Source organism: Arabidopsis lyrata, assembly GCF_000004255.2.
Source record: "Arabidopsis lyrata subsp. lyrata unplaced genomic scaffold ARALYscaffold_5, whole genome shotgun sequence".
Lineage (NCBI taxonomy): Eukaryota > Viridiplantae > Streptophyta > Magnoliopsida > Brassicales > Brassicaceae > Arabidopsis > Arabidopsis lyrata.
The window spans coordinates 18,687,327-18,707,030 of NW_003302551.1; the positions used below are offsets into that span (position 1 = coordinate 18,687,327).

At 35.4% G+C, this 19,704-nt stretch overlaps 3 protein-coding genes across 7 annotated transcripts; 2 read left to right on the forward strand and 1 right to left on the reverse strand.

Annotated features, from left to right (window-relative positions):
• The first annotated feature begins 1,482 nt into the window (after positions 1–1,482).
• On the forward strand, positions 1,483–4,610 carry LOC9312522 (E3 ubiquitin-protein ligase SINAT2). Of its 2 annotated transcripts, none has more exons than XM_002876408.2 (4): positions 1,483–1,712; positions 2,635–2,946; positions 3,020–3,406; positions 3,929–4,610. In XM_002876408.2, exons 2-4 carry the CDS (start codon positions 2,725–2,727, stop codon positions 4,247–4,249), a joined length of 930 nt encoding a protein of 309 aa, XP_002876454.1. In that variant the 5' UTR covers positions 1,483–1,712; positions 2,635–2,724; the 3' UTR covers positions 4,250–4,610. The 2 variants fall into 2 exon arrangements, with proteins under 2 accessions (XP_002876454.1, XP_020881476.1); XM_021025817.1 differs by lacking the exon at positions 1,483–1,712 and adding an exon at positions 1,733–1,904.
• A 1,098-nt stretch (positions 4,611–5,708) lies between these two features.
• LOC9312523 lies at positions 5,709–10,831 on the forward strand. Of its 3 annotated transcripts, none has more exons than XM_021024514.1 (8): positions 5,709–6,182; positions 6,353–6,721; positions 6,790–7,052; positions 7,317–7,458; positions 7,601–7,972; positions 8,088–8,219; positions 8,316–8,444; positions 8,524–10,831. In XM_021024514.1, the coding sequence occupies exons 1-8, from the start codon at positions 6,090–6,092 to the stop codon at positions 10,567–10,569; spliced, it is 3,546 nt and encodes a 1,181-aa protein (XP_020880173.1). In that variant the 5' UTR covers positions 5,709–6,089; the 3' UTR covers positions 10,570–10,831. The 3 variants fall into 3 exon arrangements, with proteins under 3 accessions (XP_020880173.1, XP_020880175.1, XP_020880174.1); XM_021024516.1 differs by having other exon boundaries at positions 6,790–7,046; XM_021024515.1 differs by having other exon boundaries at positions 5,710–6,182; positions 6,793–7,052.
• A 96-nt stretch (positions 10,832–10,927) lies between these two features.
• On the reverse strand, positions 10,928–13,775 carry LOC9312524 (putative metal tolerance protein C3). 2 transcript variants are annotated; one of them, XM_021024517.1, is made up of 9 exons: positions 13,395–13,775; positions 13,061–13,264; positions 12,769–12,959; positions 12,487–12,685; positions 12,224–12,402; positions 12,000–12,150; positions 11,780–11,916; positions 11,383–11,568; positions 10,928–11,177 (listed from the first exon to the last, which is right to left on the reverse strand). In XM_021024517.1, the coding sequence occupies exons 2-8, from the start codon at positions 13,260–13,262 to the stop codon at positions 11,392–11,394; spliced, it is 1,236 nt and encodes a 411-aa protein (XP_020880176.1). In that variant the 5' UTR covers positions 13,263–13,264; positions 13,395–13,775; the 3' UTR covers positions 10,928–11,177; positions 11,383–11,391. The 2 variants fall into 2 exon arrangements, with proteins under 2 accessions (XP_020880176.1, XP_002878183.1); XM_002878137.2 differs by lacking the exon at positions 10,928–11,177 and having other exon boundaries at positions 11,273–11,568; positions 13,395–13,774.
• Between the last annotated feature and the right edge of the window lie 5,929 nt (positions 13,776–19,704).

A 19,704-nucleotide genomic window follows, 5' to 3' on the forward strand; every position in this document is an offset into this window, starting at 1 on the left:
AAAAAGACTTTGAGCAGAGTACATGTCACATGCGCACAGCGACATCCGACACGTGACACGTCTATTATTCTGTTGAATTATCTCTCTTCGTATGGTTTTCTTCAACAATTATTTCACTTCTTCTGATTACAACAAAAATCTTATTAATACTAATATTATATACGATATTTTCTTGGCAATAAGAAAAAGCACCGCAAAAATACATTCACACGAGGGGAGACAAAAATAAATAAAAAAGCCCCACAAAAACAGACATCTTCCACCATTTTCAGGCTTTCATCATTTATTAAATTACAAAGTTTCTTGGATTCTTGTTAACTTAATTATAAGCTGCCAAAATGAATCAGCTTACACTTATAATGGTCCTGTTTTAATTGAATTTAACCTTAAACCTCATTGGAAAATGATTTGAGAAAATTCTAAATATTAAACAGGTCGTGAGGAAACTGAAAATTACGTCAACGGCATGCAGGTAAATAAACGGTTAAAAGCCAAAATTTGAAAACTGAATAAAAAAAAAAACTCAAATGATGTGTGCGGGAAACGAGCGTCGTCTCGTTATTCGATGCACGAACTCGAGCCAATAAGATTTTTTAATCTTAAAATGGTTATTAAATCTTTCTTAATTCGTCATTATTTTTGTATTTTTCGGCAATTTAAATTGACTTTAGCCGGAGATGTAACCTTTATCTCAAAACTATTTTACTAGTTGTTTTGTTTTTTACTCTAAAGTCATAACTTACAGTCACAACTCAGACCATATACAGTGGTATATGTTTTGGTGGGGCGTGAATATTATTAAAAAGAAAAATAATAGAATAGTGTAACACATGAGTGTGAGATAACACTTGGGTGTGGATATTATTTTAATGTTTTATGTTTCATCTATCTTTCTCCTCTCTCTCATCTCTCTCCTCTCTCTTTTTCCTCTAACCAAATCAGTGGCGGAGGTAGGAAATTGATTTATAGGGGTCAAAACGTAAGAAAATGATTTTATAGGGGTCAACATATTAATGGAGCTGGAGTTTATATAGATTTTTTAACAAAATTACACCAAATTTTCAATTTTCATAGGTGTCATATGACCCCTTTAATTATAAGCTAGCTCCGCCTCTGAACCAAATCTCTCTCTCTTAAAAAAAATTATAATAAATATATTGGTCACACTCAAAACTAAAGTTTCCCAGTGTGTATACCCTCACAAGCGTAAGCGAATTTGATGCAATTAAAAAGGGGGAAATATTTGTCCTTTTTTAAAATCTGTTACAAAAATGTAAACATATCTGAAAACAATATAAAAAGAAGGTAATCGAGCGTTGTAACGCACCAACTTAATGGAGAAAAATAAGAGTAATAATTATGAAGATAGTACAAAATCTCAGATGAATATTTAGTAAATAATTGTAATTAAATGAGATAAAATTAATTTCTTAAAAAAAAAAGGAACCACCTTCGTGAATTGTGATTAGGTGTTTTTAAAAAGTGGGAATAAAGACAAAACAGAGACCACCACCATTAATGGCTTTCTTCACCGATACGAACAAGACAGGACACAAACTCAAACCCAGCCTCCTCCTCCTCCGTCTCCTCCCGTCTCTTCTCGTTTCTTCTCGGTAATCCCCAAAATTTTCAATTAATCCCTCGATTTCTCCTCTTTATTTGAATCCGAAGCAAGGCCAAATCCATAACAAAGTCTGGAAAATTTCTTCCGGGTAAGAAAAAACTTCTTCTCCTTCTTTTGAATTTGGGGTTTTTAATTTTGAAATCGGGAACAAAAGATCCACAATCACCGAATTCCGAAATTGTTTCTCGGGTCGGTGTTTTATCTAATTATCCGGACTCCGGAGGCATCTTAAGACGACGAATCTAGCTTGCTTTTTTGGGGGAAATATATCTCTCGAAAGGTCAATTTTTTTTGCCCTATGTTGTTGTTTTTGAATCGTTTGGTTTATGGATGGATTGTTTCATAGGTCAAAGAGACAAAGATAATGCTGAGATTTAGGATATTGGGATTTGTATTTTGAACACCTTTTCTCTATAGATTTCTGCTTAAACCTTGTTTGAATTAAAACTGTTCTTTTTAATTGCAAAATTGTGAAACCTTGCTTGCACGATCTTTGTTTAGCTGTCACAGGTTAGATTCGTTGATTCTTGTTCTAGTTAGATCTATTTTCATGTTTCTCTCTGTTTAGTTAGATTGAAAAGAGAAGAGTTTTTTTGTTTGTTCTCTTGGAATTTTTCTGTTTTGATGTTTGATAGTCCTGTGATTGATTACTGTTAACTGTTGTTAAAGTCATTGGAATGTGCAAAGGTCTAGCTTTTTAGCATTGTTCATAGCTTAAGGGCCTATTGCTTTGTTTTCCTATCTGAAAGTGCATTTAATGTTTTGCTTCAAATGTTTGTTTTCTTTTCGCTCTTTTTATTTCATTCTTTGTTGCTTAAGAAGCTATAACAGATCCTAGAAATAAAGTAAAAGACTTGATCAGCTGAACTAAGTATTTCCCCCTGAATTTACTCCTTTCCTTCTCAATATATCAACTATATATGTATAAGCCTTTCTTGATGTGTTTAGTGTTAGTTTTGACGTGAATCATATAAGCTTGTATTGCTAATGATTCCTTTTTCTTCTTGCAGGATAATAAAGAGATCTATTAGGAGTAAATTATCTGACAAGTGAAAACAAAAGGAAATTTCATTTTAGTGAATTAGGGATTTGGGCTCGCCATGGCTCCTGGAGGCAGTGCTTTGAAAGAAGTCATGGAATCTAATTCAACGGGAATGGATTACGAGGTTAAAACGGCAAAAGTGGAAGTTAATAATAATAACAAACCTACAAAACCAGGGAGTGCAGGGATTGGAAAATATGGGATCCATTCAAACAATGGTGTTTATGAGCTTCTTGAATGTCCCGTGTGTACAAATTTAATGTACCCTCCAATTCATCAGGTCAGAAACATATGAGTTTCAAAAGATTTGTAATTGCAATGTTACATGTTCTGAATGTTGTCTAATTCTACAGTGCCCAAATGGTCACACATTATGTTCAAACTGCAAAGTGAGAGTGCAGAACACATGCCCTACATGTCGCTATGAGCTTGGTAACATAAGATGCTTAGCTCTTGAGAAAGTTGCAGAGTCTTTGGAAGTTCCATGCCGGTACCAAAATTTGGGGTGTCATGACATTTTTCCTTACTACAGCAAGCTTAAGCACGAGCAGCATTGCAGGTTTAGGCCTTACACTTGTCCTTATGCTGGTTCTGAGTGCGCGGTTACAGGTGATATCCCCACACTTGTTGTTCATCTCAAAGATGATCATAAAGTCGATATGCATGACGGATGCACCTTCAACCACCGTTATGTAAAGTCAAATCCACATGAAGTCGAAAATGCTACATGGATGCTTACGGTAAAACTTTCTTGTTTCCATATGTTTTCCTCTTTTTATTAAAGGTTTCAAATTTAAAGTCTGATTCAGGTTATTTCTTTCAAATTAAATTTGTACGTAGGTTGTGGTTTTATATCATCATATGACTAGTTTTACATTCCCCCCCAACCATGAACTTTTCCTGGCTTTAGCTCTCTTCTTCAAAATATAGATTGGATTCTTAAATAGGAACTATTGGAATCTCCGGCTTCTGATCTCTTATGCTATTGATGTTATTCTATTTTGCCTATTTAATTTTGACTTTGATCAATCTGCTGCCATAAGTAGAGGGCCTAGGCCTACATTATTGCACGGTTAGCGCAAGCATACTCCCTTAATTAGCTGCTATTCTGGTTCCCACTTTGCTCTTCTTTTGTTATTCCAATTTACGGGCTCATTAAGTACCTATCATAGGGTTTCTTAGTCCCATTTTCATCCTAGTCTTCCGATACTTGTTGCTTTACACTTTAACTCGAATCTCAGTTACTGAAATTTTGTTTCTAGGTGTTCAACTGTTTTGGGAGACAGTTCTGTTTACACTTCGAGGCGTTCCAGCTGGGAATGGCTCCAGTGTACATGGCATTCCTTCGTTTCATGGGAGATGAGAACGAGGCAAAGAAGTTCAGTTACAGCCTGGAAGTAGGAGCTCATGGACGTAAATTAACATGGCAAGGGATCCCTAGAAGCATCCGTGACAGTCACAGGAAAGTCCGGGACAGTCAAGACGGACTCATCATCCCAAGAAACCTCGCACTCTACTTCTCTGGAGGTGATAGGCAAGAACTCAAGTTGAGAGTGACCGGGCGAATCTGGAAAGAGGAGTAAACCAAAACGAAGAAAAGAAAGAACTGATTGAAAAATGATGTACATAAGAAGAAGCCTCGTGGAGAGCTAATGATCATATGGAAGATTTGAAGTTTGTTGTCTGGTTTTAGTGTGGTATAATGGATTCTTCTCCAATGGGGATGAAGATGAGATGATGACAAATCTTCTATGATGAATCAGTTTGGAGGAGCCATTGTTACTATTTGTGGCTGCAAGAACTATATTATCTCTGTAATTTTTTGTTGGGTTTTTTTTTTTGTTGTGGTTTCAGAGAATGTAGGAAAAAGTAAGACATGATTTTGGCTATGTTCTTGTTGTAAAACCAAGTTCAAAAAAGATCGGTGCACTTTTTTTCTGTTCACAATGGTGTTTTTGATTCGGTTTAGACTCTTTATATAGCAGTAGTAGCATCTTAAATTCGATTCAGTTTCGGTGTTTCAGATTATAGATATTGAGGAGGCCTGTACCAACATTGCCTGTCTGTAAGCACTTCAGTTTCACTATTCCATCTTCCAATGATGGAAAATCAACCTTCTTCAGATGAATCAGCAGAAACAAAACCTGTATTGTCCTTTTATGTGATTCTTGCTTTGAAACAGAGCTGAAATCTAGGGATTTTATGCATGAGGGAATGATTACTCTTGAAACAAGTGAGATCATATCAAGTAGTACTCATGACTCTCATGAGCATTCCGAATTCTCAGTTCCATTTGATGACATATATCGATATCAGGAATCAGAACTCAGAAGTGTGGAAATAGACAAGAGTGTTTCAACAAGTTTGTAAAAGCTTGATTAGATTTGGATCTTTTGACTTTTTATAAAAAAACAAGTTTATCACATATAATAGAGTTTAGTTTTCAAAAAGTTCGTAAAATAGAAAAGATTTTTTTCAAAAACTCCCTATAATTTTTTTGTAACAGAATTCTATAACACATGGCAAATGATTTTCATGTTTTAAATCCTTATTTCATATATCGCACAATTTCAAATTTAATTTTCTTTCCATTTTTTTTGTCAACAACGTGTACACAATTTATTAAATTTTAATTCCGAATACATTATTAGTTTTTTTTATGGACTTTATAAATGAGAATTTATTTTAAAAAGTAAACAATTTTTTTTTTTAGCCATTACAGCATGATGACAACACCTCACCCACATATACACACTTTTACTCATTTGAGGAAAGCTAACTAACAAACATTTCGTATGAAAACCAAGCAAAAACCATACATATATCTGTTTTTTTTTTTTTTATCAAATCTTTTTTGTTCAAAAATAAACTGTGGTCTGCAGATTTTAATTTTATTACCCAAAATGTTAGAAAGAGCCAAACAAAATAATAAAAAAAAAATGAGAACATAAAATTGTAATCGTTTGGTCATTTTAACCGCTCCCTCTAATTTTTATTTTTCTACCAAGGCAAGGCAGAGAGAGCCTCCCTTTATAAGTTACAACAACAAATCTCATATCTCTCTCTCTTTCTTTCTAGAATATATTGACGCAGCCGCGAATCTCATCGTCATCGTCATCGACCACGAGGGAACCCTGATTTGCGGCTTTTCTTCTCTATTCGATTCGTTTTCTTTCTGTTTAAGGATCTGCCTTCCCAGATTTTCCCGGGAAATTTCATAATCAGACTCTTTCTCTTTTTATTTTCCAGAAATCTCGATTCATCGCGATCGATTGTTGTTTGTTGTATTTCTCCGATTGGATTTGGTGTTTTTGTAGTCCGATTCCACGGAATTGAATCGAATAGGATTGGTTCCTGATTGACTCAGTCTCTGTTGTGGGAGAGATAATGAAAACATTGGTTGATGAATACAAGAGACTGTAAATGATGCCTGGTTTAGCGCAGAGGAATGACCAATACTCTTTTGGCTTCTGGTCAAAGGAAATCGATGGAGTCAGCTACAATCAGCTCCAAAAGGTACTTATCCCATTTGCTTTTGGACGTTGAATTAGCCTCTGATTCATTCTCTAATTGGTGTTTATTAGCTAAGAGATGTTTTGCTTTCAATCCAAGTTTTTTTGTTCAGATCTTATTTATATGATGATAAATCATTAACTCAAAGCACATTGCTCTGAACTTGTGTGCAGTTCTGGAGTGAGCTGTCGCCGAAAGCTAGGCAGGAACTCCTCAAGATTGACAAACAGACTTTGTTTGAGCAAGCTCGTAAGAACATGTATTGTTCCAGATGCAATGGCCTGCTTCTCGAAGGTTTCTTGCAGATTGTTATGCATGGGAAGTCCTTGCACCCGGAGGGATCAATAGGGACTTCTCCTTGCAACAAATCAGGAGGCTCGAAATATCAAAATGACTGTAACTTAGTTGTCAGTAACGGATGTTCCGATGAGATGCAGGATCCGTCTGTTCATCCATGGGGAGGTCTCACCACGACACGTGATGGGTCACTCACGCTTCTTGATTGCTATTTATACGCAAAGTCTCTCAAAGGACTTCAAAATGTAAGTTCATGCAAGGTTTACCTATTTGCAGTCAACTCCTGTTCAACTAGTTAATCTATTGGTTCTAGCAGGTGTTTGACAGCGCCCCTGCTCGAGAAAGGGAACGTGAGTTGCTTTATCCTGATGCTTGTGGTGGTGGAGGTCGAGGATGGATAAGTCAAGGAATGGCTAGCTATGGTAGAGGGCATGGAACTAGAGAAACGTGTGCTCTACATACTGCAAGGCTTTCTTGTGATACATTGGTAGATTTCTGGTCCGCACTCAGCGAGGAAACTCGACAATCTCTTTTGAGGATGAAAGAAGAGGATTTTATGGAAAGACTGAGGTACAGGTAGGTCATTAATAGATTTAATATCCTTGCTGTTCAATCACAAAATTGAGTCAGGAAGTTTTTGGACATGATCTGGGTCATGGGTAACAGGATATGTTACTACTCAAGATATCACATTCTGAATTGCTAGATGAATGGGCATTTCTTTGTCTGGACTTTGAGGATGTGCCTACCAAGTCATGCAATACAACATTTTTCTTTGTCTGGTCATGTCGAGACTTTTTTTCTCTCGGCCTAATAACAAATGGATCTTTCAAATTACAGATTCGACAGCAAGAGATTTTGTAGAGACTGCAGACGAAATGTTATTCGTGAGTTTAAAGAGCTTAAGGAATTGAAACGAATGCGGAGAGAACCTCGGTGTACCACATGGTTTTGTGTTGCCGATACAGCCTTCCAATATGAGGTGATTCATCTATGTTAACCTTTTCATCTTTGTGGGTTCCTATAGTCTAGAGTTATGATTTTCGAAGAGTATATTACTATTTTTCTTATGAGGATTATCTATATTGCGAGATGGGATTACAAATGTAATTGCAATATTACAGGTATCCATTGATTCGGTGAAAGCAGACTGGCGGGAAACTTTTTCTGAGAATGCTGGAATGTACCATCACTTTGAGTGGGCAATTGGAACCGGAGAAGGAAAATGTGATATCCTCAAGTTTGAAAATGTTGGCATGAATGGGAGAGTTCAAGTCAATGGCCTAAACCTTCGTGGTTTAAATTCATGTTACATTACCCTTAGAGCTTATAAATTAGATGGCCGCTGGTCTGAGGTATCCGTCAAAGCCCATGCATTAAAAGGTCAAAACTGTGTGCACGGCAGGCTAGTAGTTGGGGATGGCTTTGTTTCAATCAAGAGAGGTGAAAACATCCGAAGGTTTTTTGAGCATGCTGAAGAGGCTGAGGAAGAAGAGGTAGATTCCAGATTCATAAACTTTTTAACTCAAACTTCTCAACTGTTTATGACTCCACGGATATTATTCTTTCTACTTTTTAAATGATACCACTGTGCTTCCTATGTTATTAAAGGATGAAGACATGATGGACAAAGATGGGAATGAGCTTGATGGTGAATGCTCCCGTCCACAAAAGCATGCAAAAAGTCCAGAACTTGCTCGAGAGTTTCTTCTAGATGCTGCAACAGTTATTTTTAAAGAACAGGTTTGTTAGATATAGGTTCCCTCAAAGTCGCATTTTATTATTGTTATTTTGTGCTCATTAGGTACTTATTTCGGTCTGTTATTGATTATATCTTAGGTTGAAAAAGCATTCAGGGAAGGAACCGCTCGGCAAAATGCACACAGTATCTTTGTATGTCTTACATTGAAACTATTAGAACAACGTGTACATGTTGCCTGCAAGGAAATTATCACCTTGGAGAAACAGGTAGGCATTTTGTCTTAAGGTTCTGAAAGCAATTTGATCAAGATTATGTCCAACAATTCTGTTGTCTTAACTCCGGTAGGTAAAACTTCTTGAGGAAGAAGAGAAGGAAAAGCGTGAAGAAGAGGAGCGGAAAGAGAAGAAAAGATCCAAAGAAAGGGAGAAAAAACTTCGCAGAAAGGAGAGATTGAAGGAAAAAGAAAAAGGCAAGGAGAAGAAAAACCCTGAATCTAGTGATAAAGACATGCTGCTGAATTTATCAAGGGAAGAAGAAGATCTTCCCAACCTTGATGATGAGACAAACAATACCATAAACTGCGAGGAGTCAGAAATTGAAACGGGGGATGCAGATTTGTCTCCACCTGGTTCTCCTGATGTTCAAGAAAGACAGTGTTTGGATGGTTGCCCTTCTCCAAGAGCGGAAAACCACTACTGTCACAGACCTGACAGAGAATTTACAAATCTTGAAGATGAGAACGGGTACTTTACAAATGATCATCAAAAAACTGTTCACCAGAATGCAAGATACTGGAAAGAAGTGCAGTCTGATAATGCTTTGAGGTGGTCAGATAAACGCAGATATTCGGATAATGCTTCGTTTGTCAGTAGGTCAGAGGCAAGATACCGTAATGATAGATTAGAAGTGCCTTCAAGAGGATTCAATGGGTCAAACAGACAGTTAAGAGTGAAAGCTTCAAAGACTGGTGGCCTGAATGGCATCAAGTCTCATGAGAAGTTTCAATGTTGCGACAACAGGATCAGTGAGAGGTTTGACTTCAATTCTTGCAGTTGCAAACCGAGTGGTGAATACCAGGCAAAATTAGAACCTAACATCTCTGCTACCAGAAGCATGAGAGAACCAAAAACAGTATCCAATTCTGACTCTGCACCCGATGCCTCCAAGCCAGTGTTCCGAGGCAACAGGTATACTCAAACAGACTATAATCGTGAGTTAAGACTTAAGAGCAAGGTGGGAGTTGGTCCAAATCCTTCTACTACTAGAGATTCACTACATTCAAAACAAGTTTGGGAGCCCATGGAGCCAAAGAAGTATCCACGAAGCAACTCTGAGTCTCAAGTAACAGTTAGATGTTCAACATTTAAGGCTGAAGAGATAGAAGACACTATCGTTGCTGAGAATTCATCTGACCTTTTGTCTCAATGTAAGGCTACAGAGAAATTGGATAATATCAAGCTTATAGATAACAACAGCATGGAGTCCGGGGAAACAAAGAATGGGTGGCATTTGAAAGATCCTATGATGAGTAGTACATCGAGTTCAGACAATTGCTCGTCATGCCTGAGCGAGGGAGAGAGCAATACGGTTTCTTCAAACAACGGAAACACTGAATCCTCCTCCACATCTGATTCTGAAGACGCCAGTCAGCAATCTGAAGGAAGAGAGAGTATAGTTGTTGGTACACAGAACGATATCCTCATACCAGATACTACTGGGAAGAGTGAAATTCCGGAAACTCCTATAGTAGTAACTGGGAACAACTCTGATAATAACAGTAACAATAACATGGCACATGGTGTTGTTGATGGGCAACCACAAGGGGGCATGTTCCCTCATTTGCTAAACCAGAATCTACAGTTTCCCGTTTTCCAGACTGCTTCACCAATGAGCTACTTCCATCAAGCACCATCAGTCTCTTGGCCCATGGCTCCAGCCAACGGATTAATTCCGTTCGCTCACCCTAATCCCTATCTATACACAGGTCCGCTCGGATATAGTATGAACGGAGATTCCCCGCTGTGCTTGCAGTATGGTAACCCACTAAATCATGCGGCAACTCCCTTCTTCAATCCCGGGCCAGTTCCAGTGTTCCATTCATATTCCAAAACCAACACCGAGGACCAAGCTCAGAATCTTGAGCCGCCACATGAACTAAACGGTTTGGCTCCACCGGAAACACAGACCGTAAGTGAAGATAGCTTTTCCTTATTCCATTTCAGTGGACCTGTGGGTCTTTCCACTGGAAGTAAGTCCAAGCCTGCTCATTCCAAAGACGGGGTTTTGCGCGACCCTGTTGGAAATAACGATACAAAAGCGAAAGAGAGCAAAGAGGTTGAAGAGTATAACTTATTTGCAACGAGCAATGGCCTGAGGTTTTCGCTATTCTAAATTAACGGTTTTGGGTTTGCTGTTGATTTAAACTGTGGATTGTGAGAGGTTTCATGACTTTGTATCATTCGGAACGTTATTATTCGTCTGGAAAACGAAACAAAAAAATCTTTCAATTTTATACCTTTTTTTATTTTAGCTTCTTTCTTCTTCTTTTTTTTTCCCTTACAGTTTACACTTTTCTCTCACGTTTTGAATTTGTACTCTCTGTTTATTTTATTTTTTATATTCTTGCTTTATAGATCGTTTCATTTGATGTAAAGCAATGTGCGAAATTTTAGTGTTTTCTCCCTGAATAAATTGTTATTCAATATATACAACATGAGTCTTTTATGATAAATGTTGAAATGATTACATGTTATAATAACTCTTCATTTTAATGAATTTCATATTTTTAGTTTCTCACATATTAATTTAAATTCTAAATGCAAAATCCGATGTAAAGGGAAGAATTTGCAAAAACATAAAAATTTGCGTTACAAAAATATATGATAGCATGCGTCCCAACTAATTAAAAGGTCATTTTAGAGCTTGTAAAATGTTTTATGAGTTAGAGAAGACCTCCCCCAAGGGATTAGTCTTGGCCCCTCCATAGGTCTGGGATTCTCCTGAGTTATCAAAAAAAAAAAAAATGTTTTATGAGTTAGAGAAGACGAAAAGTAAATATTCATTAAAGCAAAAAATCAATTTAAAAAAAAAAAACAAAAAAAAAAAAAACTCATTCTGCTATGTATCAAGCTGCAGAGGTCACATAGTACAATATATTAACGAAGCAACGAAAAACAAGACAAACAATTACACATACATACATACATGCAATCTTCATAAATCATTGGGGATTGTAGAAAGGACTGAATGTTCAGGCTTGTGATGACACTCAAAATCTAGATGAACAAAAGCTCTTTCCACCTCTGGAAGTTCTTCAAGCTTTATTTGCAATGATTCACCAATAGCATGAGCTTCTTTCAATGGCAAATCCTCCGGCAGTTCTATATCCACCTGCCAATATATACACATAACAATAATTTAACCCAACTAAATAGTTAGTTGTATAAATCTTATCGAGTGTTAGAATCAGGTAAAAATTTGTCCTCGATCTCCATTAGTGCAAATTTTCTAATCAAATGATCAACAAATGTTTTTCAACTTCTATGATATAAGTTTTAACTATCCGATCGAAACATTAATATGTGTATATATATAGACGAACCTCGACAAAATAGAGAACACCAAAGGTATAGGCACGGACGGTATCCACATGTTTGATGTTATCGCCACCTTGGCGCATCACTAGGTATGTCAGCTTTTGTAGTACTTCTGGAGGAGCTGATTGTCCGATCAATGAAACTATATAAACAAAAAATCATAGTGAATATCTCAATCATTGTGACTATATCAAACAATATGACAACACTTAAATACAAATTCACCTGCATTTTCCATAACAGTCCCGGACCAGTTGACAATAGTGTAGATGGCTAAAAGAATAGCACCAGTCGGATCGAGCCACCAATAATAGGCATTAGCAAGAACGGCCGCGACCAATCCAAGAACATTTGTTACCACATCAAAGTGATGATCCTATAACAAACATCATCAATCAGTCCTCATTTTTACATTGAATTAGAAGAATATATGCACATAATTAATCTACCTTTGCGTAGGCACGAACTATATGATTTCTCGAGCTTTTGCAGTAGATCCATAAGACGAGTTTGATAGCTGTTGCGCTTAGCATGATTGAATATAACCAAATCAATTGGACATGATTCATCTTCTCTGAAGGTTCATTCGAAATCAATTGCTCAGCTGCCACAAGCAGCACTTGGAACCCTACGCATTTGTAATATGGTTAATTTAGCATTACATATAATTTAGAGTTATCTAAAAAAAAATCAGAAAAAAGGATATATATACCAAGGGTGGCCATAACAGCGGCGAAAATGATGATTCCAACAGGTTGCACCCTAAGCTTTCCTATAGGATATTTGTAGATATTTACGTTCTTCATTGACAAATGTGTGAACCAAAGTATTCCTCCTGCCATAAGGTCAAGCAAAGAGTCGAGTGTCGATGCTGCAATCGCTATGGATCCACTCTTTACAGTAGCATATATCTACACATTGTAGACATTTGATAAATAGACGACATCACTAAAACAATGTATATAAATGTTTCAATACATCGATCAAGTCACACCTTGAGAGCAAGTAAAAAGATGTTTGCCCAATTGGAGATTTGCATGGCAAGCTCTTGTGCAGCTCTCTCAGCTCGATCTTCTTCTTCTTCTTTTTCATCGATGGTATACTCATCTGATCGAGCTAAGAAACTTTCTACTTCCTCAAAGGATTTTAATGTTGCCAATTGTCTTTCGTAGTACTCCTTTTCATCTTTAAAAAATGTGAATTTTAGGAGAAAAAAAAAACACATTTGGTTTAGTAGTTGTGAGTCTTGTGAACAATTATTGTCTAACTTATAATGGAAAACATACCTCCTTTGAGGCCTGCAGCTTTGGAGACATCAAGGTGAAAAGGGTTCTCCGGATCGATATTGGATCGAAGTTTGTGAGGCAAATCCGTGAAGAAATTTGATTTCATTGAAGAAACCATACCGGTTAACTTCGGTTTCTGATCACCAGCCTCATGATCGTTTGACGAAAGCAACGGTGTTTCCGGACAATAATTGACTTCCATTTCTGGAAAATTATTAAACAAATCATAGTAAACAAAAAGCATGGATAAATTAACTACTTGATATTTCAAGGGGAAAACCACCTTATAGTAAATAAATAAAGTATTAAATGAAAAAAAAAAAAAAGTATATACCGATGATATTCAGAAGAATTTTGATGCTTGTAGATGATGAACGAAGAAAAGGATAAAGGATTGTACAAAGAGATTGGTTTTAATTTATAGATAGATTATAAGATATTTTATGTGCGTTCATTGAATTTTTGTGGTTAATTAATAAATTATTGTATGGAATAAGAAAATAGAGATGATGATAGAGACAGCCCTGGTACTTGCCCACATGCATAAGCCTCAACAATGCTTGTCTGATCCATGCCTTAATCAGGAGCTTCTTGTTCCGTGACGATTTTATTTTTTAGGTACATGACAATCTAATTTCTTTTTTAGAAAACGACACGTGTAATTTACAAAGTTGTAATAGCAAAACAAAAATGATCACTCCCGAAACCCTAATTTTGGATTCTGCTCACATGAATGTTTCGACAAGAAATAACAAATACTTTAAGTCGTTAACTACAAATAATAAAAACTTTTTCCTTTATGTTATGGCTTAATGGAAACCTTTTTAGTAATCATTAAAGATTTGAAACCCCTGAGAAGGGGTAATCCAAATTTAAGCAAAAAGTAATCCAAATAAGAAAAACAAAACAAAATTTGACAAATGAGCGTTGAAAATAGAAGAGCCCAAAGAAAATTATGTAAAAATATTAAGTCAAATCCTTTAGATATATAAACTAAATAGAAGTAAATTTATACATGAACTTGTATGATAACGTACACATGATCCTTAGAAATCAATTACTAAAACTTATTTTGCAGACATCACATATAAACAATACCCACATATATAACTTAATTATTCACGAGAAATCACATATGAAAATATCTTTCTTATTCATGTCTGACTAGTATTACACACATTATATATATATATATATATATATATATATATATATATAGCTAATATATAAACGTTCGATATAATATAGTTACCTGACGTGAACTTCTTTGACTTGAAAATTCTTCAATCCAAAAGGAGTCGAAAATTTGAGGTCAAAACCGTGGGTTATAAAACTTTGTGAATCCTTGGAAAATCAACAAAGAAAGGAAAAAACAGAAAACCCCAACATGGGTAAAATATGAAGAACTTTAATTTTCTTGGAGTTTATTCTATTTCTATTAAATTAATGATACAAACACTCTATGACTTATTGGGACATTTCTTAATTTTTTATAGAACAAATTTTTCTATAAAGAAAAAAATCTTTCTAGATTTACTTTTTCATATAATTTATAGATTTTTTGAAAAAATTTAAAAATTATAAATGCTCTATGATTTATTGGTAGATCTCTTTATTTTATACAAAAAAGTGATAATTTTTCTTTTCTCTAATTTACAGTTAAACGCTTTATGACCTATTGGTAGAATTCTTTATATTTCTAGTATCCTACGTTTTTATAGATGAGGAAAGAATTCATTAAAAAGCTTACAACCACGCTTTAGTTTTAAACCACGAGTTGGTGCAAGTGCAAGTGCAACAATCTGATCTCGAAGGATATGTGATTGTTATGCATTCCTTATTCAATTACTGTATATATTGTTCAAATTAAAATTATATCCCATCAGGAGACTTTAGGAACGTTCCCGGAAGCTTAATGATTTTGAATCATGATTTCTTTATTTCTTTGACTTTCGTTTTAGAAAATACTACATTTAGAATCATGCAGCTTGAAACTTGTATTTTAATTAATCTCATGGTCATATGGTACTATAGTCAATGTGTGTCTCTCTAACATGAAATATTTGTAACATTACCTTTTTATATATTGTTTTCATTATTATTTTCTTGGTTTTCTCTGAATTGATATCACGGCTACCACTTTCAAATATGAATATTAATCTTATAACTAATAGATTTCAATCCAGAATCCGGTTCTTCTGTATCTATACGTGGATTTCTTGAAGTGAATTATATTGGTTAAAAAGTTTAAATAGCAATAAGCAATAATGGGACTCTCAAAATTAGTCATTAGTCTAGTAATACGACGATAAAATAGCTTCCGTTTACAAGACTGCAAAACTTAAGAGATGTATTCGTATACTTCAGTTACAGAATTCTACACAATACAAAATTTAATCTTGTAAGCGTTATATATCTAGAAGATAGTTTCTTAATTATTTGTAATCCGATTTGTCACCATCATTTAGGTAAATTAATGCAGTTGTATAACTTCGAATTCTTTATCTCAAAGATCTAAAACATGATTATGTTTTTAATGCAGTTTATATCAACTTAAGTCATGGATCATGATGATGCGAGAGTGATTCATCATCCTTGATCGATATGTACGGTTGATGATATACTATATAGAAATAATTAAACCTGATAATTGACAAAGCCCTATTATAGACAACTATATATTTAATTATCAACTCTGCCCAAAAGTTCAATCTTCTGTTTCCGTACGTTCGTCAAACGAATATAAAGGGTCGACTATTTTACTAAGAACTTACATGTGAGCCATGCATGGTCAATATTGAAATAAAACACCAAACTAATATCACTGGATTTGAGCCGATGACATTGAAGTCACAGATGGCTAAGGCAATCGGTGAATGTTTGTCTGCACCCAATAGTCCATACTACAATGGGTTCAAATTTCATTAAATTTCCGAATTTCGATGCCTAGTCCGCCAAAAATCTCCTCTAGATAATGTTTCAAAATGTTGTAATGTGTGCCATTGATTTTTTATTAGATTTTTTTCTATAAAAATAGTTGTATAATCAAAACACAATTTGTTTTTAATCTAAAATCCGCCCGATTTTAATCATGAAAACAACAAAATCCGTAGATATTACTTGTTTTTTTAAAAAAAATTGGTGAATGCTAGAGTTTGCGCAAATGAATATCTGGGTCTATAAGTAATACATGGTTGTGACAATGGATACAATCACCAAAAGTTGAGTATTTTAAAACTTGGAACAAATGATCTGATAATGAATACGATATAAAGTTAACTAAAGTTGTTGTGTATTCTTGTATCTTCACCTAAGGTGTTGTAAATGAAAATTTAGAAACTGATGCTCGCCACAAATTCGAAAATTTTAAATTATACTAAAGTAGCAGAATTCTATTCATACAAACTTAACCATTTTTTTTTTGTGGCAAAAATTTAGTATAAATCCATTATACTGCAATCCATTAATTTGTAGTCTCTAGAGTTAGTCAAAAGTAAGGAAAAAAAAAAAAAAGAGTTAGTCAAAAGTATGGGTGTTAGTTTCATATAGTTTACAAAGTTTAAGGAGTTTTGTGAAATTTCCGCAAAATATCAGAGAGAAGAGACAAAGGATAGAAAACGTTATTTTGTAATAAATAGCAAGAGACAAAATTAGAAGATACGGTTCGATTTCGAAACGATCCAACTTGGTGCAATAGATGCCTTCATCATTGTTGTTGCAGAAGCCAAAGCCATTCCCTTCGATCATGAATTATGGCCTTACATTCTTGAAATTAGCTTCAAAATTCCTAAGAAAATCGTGAACCGGTATTATTTTGTGTGAACTTCCGGAGTTAGGTGGCCCAAATAGGAAAACAGAACTATTTTAATTGGGCTTTATGGGCCTACATGGGCTTTTTACTATTAAACCAGTAAGCACGACGATTTCAGAATTTGGCAAGGAACGGCGAACGGGTCAATTTGACCGGTTGAATTTTAATTCGGTCCGGGTTTGAAATTCAAGAAACTAGCCTTCTAGATTGAACCGGCCGGTTCGTGGGTTTGAAATTCATGATTGGATTTGGCTGCCGCCTCTTGGAATTTTTAATGTTTTGTGTGATGGTTTATAGCCGCTATAAGGATGTTTTGAGGTAGTTTTTTTAGGTATAGAGTTCTTGGCGCGTGATGCAAGTTATAACATTGTTGTGCTATTGGAAGGTCACATTATATTGTCTTGAAGAGAGATTATTGCCTAAGGTTTCTTTTTTAGTTTCATGTAATCATGTGTTCTCATTCAGATAGTCTTGAGTTGTTTTTGCATTCTCTGCTTGACATTCTTGGTCTCAAAGCATCTCATCTTCTTCATAAGATCCGATATTCTCATACACAATACAAGATGAGCCATTTGAGCAAGTAAAGGATGTTGCTGCAAGAAGGTAACAAAATTATTTTCGTTCGTGGAATCCCTCTGTTTTCAGAAATTATTGAGTGGAAAATGCTGAATCTAACTTTGTTGATGATAGTACAGTGGTCCTTGAAACGACCAAAACTGACCCTAGTGAGTCACTTGCAGCCACAACCAAAATTTAGCCTAAACCTCACAGGATTGTCTCGTTGTCAAGTGTTACATTATCTTCATGTGATTCATTCTTATCCACCTTTTACCTTAGGGACCTGCATCGGCAAAATGTCAAAAGTAGACATCTGTTCTTCTAGGGAACTGCCTCTTCCTTAGTTCGGAGCATGTAATTTTGGTTATCATAATTCTGCTGTTTCTCCTTTTTTGTTGACGGTGTCTTGCATTGAGTTTCTTCTTAGTTCCATCCACGTTTTCTTGTGTAAGAAACATTTACGATGGATATGATCATGCTTTAATAAGTAAAACGTCCGGAAGCTTCAGATTTATGATTATTTGTCATGGTCTGGTAAATAGTAAGGCCCTCTGATAGAGAAACTTACTTCTTTCATTGAATTTTCTACTCATGCTAGTAACAAAATTGAAGAGCCACGTTCTTTTTTCACCATCTTACTGTTAATACAAATTAAGGTCTGCCATATATACTGTAGAATTACTACACCTGTAAATTAGTCACATTAATATCACATTTTCCCACCGGATTCATTAAATTCTTGTCTCTGTTTATACAGAATGCAAAACCTTCCTTTTGATAGTGGTTTCTTGGTATTAGCTCGTAGCCTTACAAGTGTTCTTTCGTTAACTGTAGACATCTGCAATTTTTCAATTCCAAATCTTTCCCAACTAACAATCAGCTCATAGCAATACCTCTTCAAGTGCTTCATAACAATGGACCTTTTTGCTGCCTAGTAATGTCAAAGAGGCACACACCTTTTTTGAACTTAGAAAGATTAGCGTAAGTAAAGTCATGCAGTTGCCAATAATATGTACCTACATTCCTTCTGTGCAGCATAATTGCAATGATTTTCAAGATCTTGAGATCTCTTTTTCTATTTGTATAGATCAAGTTGCATCATGTGAGAACCAGATCCATATATACAATAACTCCATTGTCTCTAACACTGTGTCTTTACCCTGTCTAGGTCTTAATGCTGCAATTGTTTGATACACTATAGTTATCTTCATAGGCCAAGTTAAAATCAGTCATGGAACTAAATGAGACTCAGTAGCTACCTTTACCTATATATTCATTCAGTTTCGGCTATTATGGTTGCTAATCTCTTTAGTCTATGGTTCTGATATAACCTTTTACGAATTATGATGTAACATCACCAAAAGATGAGCACATATAAAAAGAAAGTATACAAAGCATAAAGATGTTGAAACTTAGGAATCAGAAGGAAACAGTCATATCTCAATTATCCAACCACATGGTCTTTGCTTTAACCTTTAACTTTACTACCCAAAACGGTCAGTTAGTGCTCTGAGATATGTACTGTTCGAACTATCATCCTCAGTTTTGCAACTTTTTTTTCCTAAGGGTATGGGCCACTGTTCCTCAGATTCTACCAAGTTCTTTGCATATCTTAAAAAAACAACTGAGCACAAAAGTGGCCCTCTAAGATTTAGGCAATGTCTTTACTTGTGTCTCTTTTTTATCACCTTGTACACTCATCACATGCTTCCTTCTAATTTGCAGTAACTGGTGGGTCACCTTTTAGCTGCTAGTCTGCTACTGATGTTAACTCTTTTGACAGTATTTCCTAAAACCTCCTATTATCTGACAAAAATACTCGTGTAATTCTCAACTAGTATTGTTTGTTTGTAACTGAGGAACTGTTCCGGGAGGGCAGATACGTCTTTTAATTCTCTCTGTATTTTTGTTTTGTTACTACCTACGTACTCTTGGTGACAATTGAAACATCCTTATTGCAAAATTTATGTTGAAACGTGTCCACAAAATTTATCTGGAAAACCTTATCACTTCCCTTTTGATCTACAGGCTAAAGTTGCACCATCTGTTCCCTTCCCTGTTTAACTGATGGACACTGTTCCGCTACTAAAGTCTTCAAGCTGGAAAATCGCAATGTCGCTTTCTGCTGCCTCTCAAACTTATCTATAGCTTTAGGTTGGTTTCACTGATATTGCATTGGTATTGCTAATGTTAGTTATATCTTAGCCATCATGCTACAGTGTTTAAAGACAATTATTTTGTTAGAGAAAAAGTACAAGCAAGAGTTTTTGCGATG

Excerpts from the sequence above, each read along its gene's own strand:
- LOC9312522 (XM_002876408.2), top strand. The coding sequence starts at position 2,725 with ATGGCTCCTGGAGGCAGTGCTTTGAAAGAAGTCATGGAATCTAATTCA. Across the intron at positions 2,947-3,019 it reads TGTACCCTCCAATTCATCAG|TGCCCAAATGGTCACACATT; the intron begins GTCAGAAACATA and ends CTAATTCTACAG. Across the intron at positions 3,407-3,928 it reads ATGCTACATGGATGCTTACG|GTGTTCAACTGTTTTGGGAG; the intron begins GTAAAACTTTCT and ends TTTTGTTTCTAG.
- LOC9312524 (XM_021024517.1), bottom strand. The coding sequence starts at position 13,262 with ATGGAAGTCAATTATTGTCCGGAAACACCGTTGCTTTCGTCAAACGAT. Across the intron at positions 12,960-13,060 it reads AGCTGCAGGCCTCAAAGGAG|ATGAAAAGGAGTACTACGAA; the intron begins GTATGTTTTCCA and ends CATTTTTTAAAG. Across the intron at positions 11,917-11,999 it reads GACTGTTATGGAAAATGCAG|TTTCATTGATCGGACAATCA; the intron begins GTGAATTTGTAT and ends TTGTTTATATAG.
- LOC9312523 (XM_021024514.1), top strand. The coding sequence starts at position 6,090 with ATGATGCCTGGTTTAGCGCAGAGGAATGACCAATACTCTTTTGGCTTC. Across the intron at positions 6,722-6,789 it reads CTCTCAAAGGACTTCAAAAT|CAGGTGTTTGACAGCGCCCC; the intron begins GTAAGTTCATGC and ends TATTGGTTCTAG. Across the intron at positions 8,220-8,315 it reads CAGTTATTTTTAAAGAACAG|GTTGAAAAAGCATTCAGGGA; the intron begins GTTTGTTAGATA and ends ATTATATCTTAG.